At 40.8% G+C, this 10,529-nt stretch overlaps 1 protein-coding gene across 1 annotated transcript in view; it reads left to right on the top strand.

Moving 5' to 3' along the window:
• Positions 1 to 9,208, top strand: part of LOC115129528 (gamma-aminobutyric acid receptor subunit alpha-2-like) — a 55,146-nt gene extending 45,938 nt beyond the window's left edge. Inside the window, exon 9 of the mRNA XM_029659960.2 lies at positions 8,377 to 9,208. Within this exon, the coding sequence (XP_029515820.1) occupies positions 8,377 to 8,685 (309 nt within the window). The 3' untranslated portion in view covers positions 8,686 to 9,208. The remainder of the gene's footprint in view (positions 1 to 8,376) is intronic.
• The last annotated feature ends 1,321 nt before the right edge of the window (positions 9,209 to 10,529 follow it).

A 10,529-nucleotide genomic window follows, 5' to 3' on the forward strand; every position in this document is an offset into this window, starting at 1 on the left:
TTTGAATGCACAGAGATACCGTGACGAGATCCGCCGCCATCACCTCATGTTTCAGCGTGATAATGCACAGCCCCATTTCGCAAGGATCTGTACACAATTCCTGGAAGCTGAAAATGTCCCAGTTCTTCCATGACCTGTGTCATGTCTTTGGCATTATTAAAGTGAAGACTGTTATATTATCAAATCAATTTTCTGTAATTATTATTATGTGATTAAACTAATCATGTAAATGTAATTAACTAGGAAGTTGGGGCACCAAGGAAAATCTTCAGATTACAAATTTATAATTTTCCTAATATAACTTTTCAGGTATTTTAACATTTGATCAATTAGTCTTCTAATTAATTAATTATTCTTTACCTCACGTTAGTCTTATTCCAAATTGTTGGTTATCTGCACGAACCCAGTGTTTGCTATGAATCATCCATACATCAATTGTCTTAATCATTTATTTCCTAACTAACTAAATATCACAGAAATGCATAACAAACAAACAAACAGTAGGTATGGTTACAAGGAAATTATAGGGGATGTGCCCTAGTGGGCTAAACCGGTATGGCGGCTTGGTAGACAAAAGGACTGAGAAGGGCGCAAAAGACACTACACAGTTGATAATTATAATACTTGAAATGCTCATCCTTTGCACATGAACGCTCACTCATTCGGGAATAATTGCAATCAATATATATATATATTTACGCTCAGTGTGTCGTCGTGATCTCTGTTGGAATCATCCTTTTCTGTTGGAAAGTTCATCCGAGATTCTCTCCGCATACCTGGAGTCAAAATCAAATCAAATCAAATCTTATTTGTCACATACACATGGTTAGCAGATGTTAATGCGAGTGTAGCGAAATGCTTGTGCTTCTAGTTCCGACAATGCAGTGATAACCAACAAGTAATCTAACTAACAATTCTAAAACTACTGTCTTATACACAGTGTAAAGGGATAAAGAATATGTACATAAGGATATATGAATGAGCATAAGGATATATGAATGAGTCTTTGGTTAGAATGGAGTAACATTCAGAAATGTTCTTATAGAGTAGATGTTTCGGCTGTTGTTGGTCTTCGCATTCAGTCGACATAAATTCTAGCTGCAGACTAGTAATTAGTATCGAAGATTTGCTCTTATTCTGTCGGTATCAATAGTCTCAGAGTTTAACAACCATTACATCCTTAGCTTATACTGAAGGTACGCATGGTCTCTACTCAAACCTTAACCCTCTCGGTAATCGAGGTGCGCTTGGTCTCTATTCAAACCTTAGCCCTCTCGGTAATCGAGGTAACGCATGGTCTCTACTCAAACCTTAACCCTCTCGGTAATCGAGGTGCGCTTGGTCTCTATTCAAACCTTAGCCCTCTCGGTAATCGAGGTGCGCTTGGACTCTATTCAAACCTTAGCCCTCTCGGTAATCGAGGTACGCTTGGTCTAAAGGGAATTCCTCCAGGTGGGGGTTATATTCGTAACAGTAGAAAGGGGCTGTCCCTCAACGCCAGATCAATGTCTGTGGTCATGGGGCAGGCCAATGATTTAGTTCAACTTTAAAGGGAATTGGATTCTCTTTCATTAAACAGTTTAAAATAACATTACACAATTTCACATATAGTTTCATCTTTACTCATTCATTTGATACAATAATTAGATACATGCCTCAGAATGGAGGCCCCTGTATAAACAGAGTTATGGTAATGTGGCTGTATTGTCTTTCCTGAGGTCACAATCATAAAACAAAATGAACCGGTCGTAGCTGGATTCTCCACCGACCGTTTCCACATTCTCCAAAACATGGATATTGTTCAGTTCTCAAGTTCTGTGAGGTAGAAGAAGTTCCTTTGTTCTACTGTGAACTCTCTCTATACCACATGGCCGGGGGGAAGAGAGTCTCCTCAGGAATTTACGACCTGAGATAACAGAGCCTGGGTGTAGGGGGAAGAGAGAGGTGGTGAGAGAGAGAGAGTTGGTGCTGGCTACACCTGCATACTCACCAGACATGTCACCCATTGAGCATGTTTGGGATACTCTGGATCAAAGTGTACGACAGTGTGTTCCAGCAAGTTCGCACAGCCATTGAAGAGTGGGACAGCATTCCACAGGCCACAATCAACAGCCTGATCAACTCTATGATGAGGAGATGTGTCGCTCTGCATGAGTCAAATGGTGGTCACACCAGATACTCACTCCCCTACCCTTTTTTAAGGTGACCAACAGATGCATATATCTATTCCCAGTCATGTGAATTCCATAGATTATGGCCTAATGAATTCATTTCAACTGACTGATTCCCTTAAATTAACTGTAACTGTCACGTTGTATAAATTATTGGAGACAGGCGCAGGAATTCGTAATAGGGGGGTTTAATACTCCCCCCAAAATATACAACATGCCATGAAAATGCACAGGGACAAAGCCCAAAACAGACACGTATACAAAAACACAGGGTTGTAAACCCAAACAAAAGAGCAAGGTCAAACCTCTATTAAATACACGGGACGAGACCCGCAATACACTACATGGGGTGAGACCCATAATAACAAATGCACAACCATACACTGACGAGACCCGTAATAACAAGTGCACAATACACCCAGCACAAAAGCCGAAATAACAAATCACAGGTACTCACAGACCAAAGGACATGGGATCAATAACCGACCAAACAATGGTGAACAGAGGGAACATACAGTATATACAATTACTAATCAGGGGGAATGGGAACCAGCTGACTTGGCCCTCCGGAGCTGGTGCACGGAATGAGCAGCAGTACCGGGGGAATCCATGACAGTAACTCAGTAAAATCTTTTAAATTGATGCATGTTGCCTTTATATTTTTGTATACTCACTACTTCGGGTCCATGGCATTGAAGACAAAAACAGACAATCCAATGATTCTCAATCCCATTCATTTTTGGGGAAGATGTACACAAATTCATGAGGTGGAAAGCACCTATATCGCCAGGCAACCCTATTTGGAATAACCTTAACTCCAGATGTGACAACACCTTTAAGTGGTGGTTCCAAAGTGGCGTCGTTCATTTTGAGCATGTGTATTATGACGGATCTCGATTTGGATTATCCACGGACCGTTTCTTTAAATTCTTACAACTCAGAAATCTTGTTCAAGCGCTTCAACATAATCTGGATTGAACCTAAGACAAACACTGAAAGAAGCTGCAATATGCCAGAGAAGTTGATTGCCAAGTTATATCAAGGGTTGATTGAAACTCTACCTGATGGTTCAGAACCTATAAGGGGGAAAAAAATGGGAAACAGATCGAAAGGATGAAATTGAGGAGAACCATTGGTCACATATGTTAAAATGTTCATACCTGCCTCTACAACCTAAGACATGAACTCATGTAATTTAAGATTATTCATAGGATTTACTAGACTCCTGCCAGAATGCATATAATGCACCAAGAAATGTCACATCTCTGTTAGAGATGAAATAAGGCACAAAGGAACCCTTTACATTCTGTATGCTGTGGTCCTGTGATAAACTGCCACGATTTTGGGATGATGTATGCGCTATCATTTCATTGTGTCTAGGAATTTATATCCATCCATTTCCACGATTATGTCTGTTGGGAAATGTAAATATTGGTGATCAATATCCGATAATGTTTTGCTGTAAAAAATAATGTATAGCCATCATATTCACCCTCAATAACAAACTGGAGGACTGAACTAACTAGCTGCATACTGTTGGATTTTGTATATTATAAATGTAAACAAAAAACAGAATTGTTTGACAAAATTTGGAAAATATATGTTGATCACATTAGGGAATGTGTTGTATAGTGGGTGTTTTGTTTTTGTGTTATTTGTGGGGTGCTGTTGGTATGTGTGGACCATGATAATTCCTTAGTGATGTGGACACAGAGGAACTTGAAGCTCTCCACCCGCTCCACTACAGCCCTGTCGATGGGGATGAGGGCGTGCTCGGCCCTCTGTTTCCTGTCATCCACAATCAGCTCCTTTGTCTTGGCACCACACTGCCAGGTCACTGACCACCTCCCTATAGGCCGTCTCATTGTCGTCTGTGATCAGGCCAACCACCATCGTGTCATCAGCAAACCTAATGATGGTGCTGGAGTCATTCGCAAACACCTAGTCGTGGGTGAACAGGGAGTACAGTAGGGGACTAAGCACACACTCCTGAGGGCCCCTGTGTTGTGGGTCAGAATGGTGGATGTATTGTTCCCTACCCTCACCACCTGAGGGCGGCCCGTCAGGAAGTCTAGGATCCAGTTGCAGAGGGAGGTGTTCAGTCCGTGTCCTGAGCTTAGTGATGAGCACTATGGTGTTGAATGCTAAGCTATAGTCAATGAAAAGCATTCTCATGTAGGTGCTCCTCTTTTCCAGGTGGGAGAGGGCATTGTGGAGTGCAATAAAGATTGCATCATCTGTGGATCTGCTGGGGTGGTATGCGAATTGGAATGGGTCCAGCGTGTCTGGGATGATGGTGTTGATGTGAGCCATAACCAGTCTTTCAAAGAATTTCATGGCTACATACTGTATATACGAGTGCTACGGGGCGATCGTCCTTTAGACAGGTTACCTTGGCATTCTTGGGAACAGGGACTATTGTGGTTTGCTTCAAACATGTAGGTATTACAGACTGGGTGAGGGAGAGGTTGAAAGTATACTCAGAGTACGCTTCCTGGTAATCCATCTGGTCCCACAGCCTTGTGAATGTTAACCTGTTTAATGGTCTTACATCGGCTACGAAGAGCGAGATCATACAGTTGTCCGGAACATCATGCATGGTTCAGTGTTGCTTGCCTCGAAGCGAGCATAGAAGAAATTTAGCTCATCTGGTAGGCTCTGGGCAGCTCACTGCTATAGATTTCGCTTTGTAATCTGTGATAGAGTGCCAGCCCTGCCACATCAGACAGGTGTCAGAGCCGGCATTGTAGGATTTGATTTTAGTCCTGTTTTGACTGTTTGATGACTCGTCGGCAGTCTTAGGGGCATTTCTTATAAGCATCCAGATCAGAGTCCCGATCCTTGAAAGTGACAGCTCTAGACTTTAGCTCAGTGCGGATGTTGCCTGTAATCCATAGCTTCTGGTTGAGATATGCACCTAGGGTCATTGTGGGACGATGTCGTCGATGCAGATATCAATGAAGCCGGTGACTGATGTGGTAAACTCCTCAATGTTATCGGATGAATCCCGGAACAAATTCAAGGCTGTGCGAGTGAAACAGTCCTGTAGCTTAGCATCCGCTTCATCGGACCACTTCCATATTGAGCACGTCACTGGTACACTGGTACTTCCTGTTTGAGTTACGGCCTGTGGCAGCCATTTCCTTGTGAGAAGGCAGTGTCAATGCAATATCATGTTGTTAAAAGTAGCTAGAGAGGAAATAATGATGCGGAAAATATTATCTTACAAGATTCATTCAAGCTACGTTTGGTTCAGTTGCATCCAATTAGAAACTAAAAACTGGCACCTGTCATCATTCCACACTAGTGCTGGCCAAAATATTATATCACAGTATTTTTACATTTTTTGATGGTATGACTGTATTTTATGGTTTTGAATAATAAAAGTCCTAAATTTGCTTTATGAGTAGTGCGTGACCCTAGGATGGTCATACATTCTAAGTGATTTCAATGCGTCTCTCTCCATTCCGATTGTTTTATACTGTTCATTCAACTTTAACCCCCTCCGAAAATCAGAATTTAATGAATTTTTATTATGTATTTTATGCACTCATTTGAGATAATTCCTAGACCATATTTTTAACCAAATGTTGCAATTGCGATTTGACTTGCAATTTAGATCAAAACACTTGAAACTGTTGGAATCATGGAAAAATAATGATTATTCGAATTCTATAGTTAGAAGATAATAGTGGGCACTTTGAATACAGTATTTGACTTGACAAAGAATAAAAATGCCAGGGAGGAGTTATTGTGACAGGGTAGGAACCAAAGTGTTGGTCAGTGTTTCCTAGGGGACCCTATAATCTTTGCTGACATTAAAGCTGCATTTCAAACTCATACCCTCATCCACTTACCCTTGCCTTATGCCCTTGGGGGAATCCCCATCACCATCTTGGACGTCAGTCCAAACGATTAGCCAAAAAAGGGAAGTTCGCAACGTAAACCCCTCAGCCCTCGTTTTTAATTGGGTTTGCGAGTGTACAATTATGTTCTCTTCGGGGCCTGAAACGCCCCATAATTCAATTCGCAATGATTGTACATCCGCTAAGAAAAGTCAGCCGAAACTTAAAACCTCAACGTCAATATAGATAAGTCAACATACAAGTGTAAGTAAAAACTAAATGTAAAAAGGTTAGAAATTGTGCTACTAATGCACATGACGGCATAAATCCTGTTATGGATCATGCGCATTTTCGCAGCTTTTTGTTAAAAATCGTGCAACATTTCAAAGTCCTGCTACTCATGCCAGGAATATAGTATATGCAAATGATAAGTATGTGTGTATAGAAAACACTCTGAAGTCTCTAAAACTGGTTAAATCGTGTCTGTGGCTATAACATAACGTGTTTAGGAGTAAAAATCCCTCGAAAAACTGTTCTCCAAAAACACAAAAAATATATTAATCCGCCAGTCAATGTATTGTTTAAGGCGACTGCAAATAAATGAAGATGCCCTGTAAACGCCTACAGCTTCCACACGATGTCGCCAGTGCTGGCATTTCCAGCCTACTTAATCCTTGGTTGTATGACGTTTTCGCCTTTCCTGTTTTAGTCTCTCCACAGGATGTTGTGAAAATGTAAAACATGGACGCTGATTTCAAGACTAGCTGCTATCGAATACAGATCGCCCCGTGATGAATTGTATAGATTATTAACGTTTATTAATACCTAAAGTTGGTTTAGAAAAGTAGTTTGAAGTGATTTGTAAAAGTTTATAGGCAACTTTTGTCATTTTAAAAAGTGACGTTGCGTCTTGTAAAATGGAATATTCCTGGATCAGACCGGTCTAAGGAAAACGACATTTTGGCTATACAATGACGGATTTAATCGGGAAAAATACCCAATTGTGATGTTTATGGGATATATAGGAGTGCCAAGAAAGAAGCTCGTCAAAGGTAATGAATGTTTTATATTTTATTTCTGCGTTTTGGGTAGCGCCGGCTACCGCAAAATCTGTTGTTTTAGGTGACGTTCCAGTACTTTGGGGGTGCATGCTATCAGATAATAGCTTCTCATGCTTTCGCCGAAAAGCATTTTACAAATCTGACTTGGTGGCTAGATTCACAACGAGTGTAGCTTTAATTCAGTACCTTGCATGTGTGTTTTAATGAAAGTTTGAGTTTTATCAAAAACTATAGGTGGCGCTCTTGAAATTTCCACTGATTTGATCCCGACAGCGGAACCAAATCCCTAACGCACATAAACACATCTCGTAAAATGACGGCACAAACACATCTCGTTTTTGTTTGCTTAGCTTTTGGAAATTGTAGAAATAAAAAAAAATCCTTCTTCAGAAGTTCCAGCTAGGCAGGCTAACATTAGTTAGATAATTAATTTGCTAGCTATCATACCGTAGGTGTATATTAATAATTATATAGTTCATATAAGTAGACATGCAATCATAATTGACAGTAGCACATATAAAGCAGCTACCCGTGGCTGAAAACACAATAATCGCGGGATGAACGAGTGACAAATAATTGCGGGATGAACGAGTGACAAATATATATATATATATTAGAGGAAAGAAGAACCTTTACAGTGTTCACAATGAACTGGCAGAGAAGTTTGAATGGCGAGAGCTTCTCTGGTATGATGTGATCACATTGGCTGGTGGTAATAATGCAACAAACGCGAATTGTCTGTTCTCTCCGTGCCCAATGTTCATGTTTACAACCCAATTCATAACATCAGAATGCCCAATGTAAGGTTTCCAATCAAATGTATGAATTAAGTTAGAACGTTTGCCTATCAGTCTAATTTGCATAAACATTGTGATTGGATGACAGCTGTGAGGGTTATCGAATCAGGGTCATATCCTCTGATCTCCTCGAGCTCATTAATGATAGAATGTTCATATTTGACGATTGCAGAAAGGCCAGTCTTATTGTCAAATGACAGGAGTGGCAAGGAGTGGAATGTAATAGCTGAACAGAGATGGCAACCAGGCTATCACATAGTAATTCCCTGCTAAAATGTTGACAGTATGGTGCTCGACAGCACATCCAAGACCCGGCTGGCATTCATTCTGCCACTTCTCTGCATTTAGATTGATGCATTACCCTATCCCAGATCCCATTAATTATTATTAGGAACCTCCCCAGGGTGCATTCATCATCTAGGACTGTCTGGAACACATGCTAGCCGGAAGTGACAGGTCCGTCTGATGACTGCTAGCTACTAACTTTTGCTCTTTCCCACAGAAAAAAGAGAAGGCCTCCGCCATGAAGAAGAACAACGCGTACGCCGTGGCGGTGGCCAACTATGCGCCCAACATCACCAAAGACTCTGGGTTGTCCACCATCGCCAAGGGCGGCGCTCCTGACCCCAACATGGCAGTTGGCAAGGTGGGTGGCAAGGCAGACCCAAAGAAGACTTTCAACAGTGTGAGCAAAATCGATAGGATTTCGAGGATTATGTTCCCGGTCCTGTTTAGCAGCTTCAACTTAGTCTATTGGGCCACATACTTAAACAGAGAACCTTATATAAAGGATATGGTGCGCTCAACCTAGAGGCCCCTCCCTCCTGCATTGTAATATATCCGAATTACAGGACTAAAAGACTTAGCAAATACGACTAGTATCTGCTAACTCTTGGTTCGTTGGTGCAAGACAGACAAGCCCTGGATTGCTTTGTGTCCCTCTCTTTCCTGTTTTTTCTACACCACTTTCTGCAGTGCTTTTGGAAACAACTGGCCTTTGTAAATACAGCATAAATGTACAATCATGACTTTTGTGTGTTTCGTGATATAATCAGTGAACAATACATTTATTTCACGTGCTTATGTTCTGTTGACCATTGATGGCTCCGTGTTTGAAAAGTTTATGAAAGGAACCTCGAGATGTTTATTTTAGTCAAAAAGTTTTAGAAATTATTCTTTTTTTAATTTTTATATATATTTCATCTTATTTATTTTTAAAAAAATAGTGGGTTAAGTATGTAATATTTCTCAGCGACCAGAATTTCTCAATTATGTATAAAGTTATCTTTTTCTATACAAGCCAATACAAAAACATATGAAAAAAATGTAAATGCTTATGTTTTATTGCAATGTGGTATATTATTTTGTTAAACAAAATATCAACATAAGCAAAACAAACAATGTTTTTTGTGTGTTGATTTACCATACTGTGTAATGATTGATTAATTTATTTTATTTGCCAGTAAAAAAAAAAACATTTACCCACAGTACATACATTTAAAAACATGACAGGGATAACACAAAAAAGTCTTGACTTATTTCCATTGTCAAGCCTTAAAATGGAATGGATGAAGGGGTTGTTTGAAGCGTTTGAGGGAGGGTGGGAGCATCAATGATCTCAGTGGAGGGAGAATCATGGTAGCAGACAGGGAAGTCTGACAGTCAGTCAGACACGGACAGGTCCGTAGCCTCCAGCCACGCATCTCACCGTCTGTGTAGCCATTTTGGCTCAGACTAAGTACAGTGCCTTCGGAAAGTATTCAGACCCCTTGACTTTTTCCTAATTTTGTTACATAACAGCCTTATTCTAAAATGGATTAAATAAATTAAAATCCTCAGCAATCTACCCCAGCATCATCCCTACAGTGAAGTATAGTGGTGGCAGCATCATGCTGTGAGGATGTTTTTCAGCGGCAGGGACTGGGAGACTAGTCAGGATCGAGAGAAAGATGAACGGAGCAAAGTACAGAGAGATCCTTGATGAAAACCTGCTCCAGAGCGCCCAGGACCTCAGACTGGGGCGAAGGTTCACCTTCCAACAGGACATCGACCCTAAGCACACAGGCAAGACAAGCAGGAGTGGCTTCGGGACAAGTCTCTGAATGTCCTTGAGTGGCCCAGCCAGAGCCCGGACTTGAAACCGATCTAACATCTCTGGAGAGACCAGGAAATAGCTGCTCCCCATCTAACCTGACAGAGCTTGAGAGGATTTACAGGGAAGAATGGGAGAAACTCCCCAAATACAGGTGTTCCAATCTTGTAGCGTCATACCCAATTAGACTCAAAGCTGTAGTCGCTGCCTAAGGTGCTTCAACAAAGGACTGATTAAAGGGTCTGAATACTTATGTAAATGTGATATTTCAGTTTTCTTTTTAATTTCAACTTTTCTTTGTCATTTTGAGGTATTGTGTATAGATTCATGAGGAAAAATTATTATTTAATATTTTTAGAACAAGGCTGTAGCGTAACAAAATGTGGAAAAAGTTAAGTGGTTTGAATACTTTCCAAGGGCACTGTACGTAGCTTGTCATTCATACTTATGTGCAGTACTCACATGGGTGATGCTACTGCTTCCGTCAGGTGCTGAAAGCTCACCACACTTCTGTATGAAGTAGTTTGTGTTTCACTTCGACAAGCCATCGCAGTCCTCTCTCT

Source organism: Oncorhynchus nerka, linkage group LG5 (assembly GCF_034236695.1).
Source record: "Oncorhynchus nerka isolate Pitt River linkage group LG5, Oner_Uvic_2.0, whole genome shotgun sequence".
In the NCBI taxonomy this organism is placed as follows: domain Eukaryota; kingdom Metazoa; phylum Chordata; class Actinopteri; order Salmoniformes; family Salmonidae; genus Oncorhynchus; species Oncorhynchus nerka.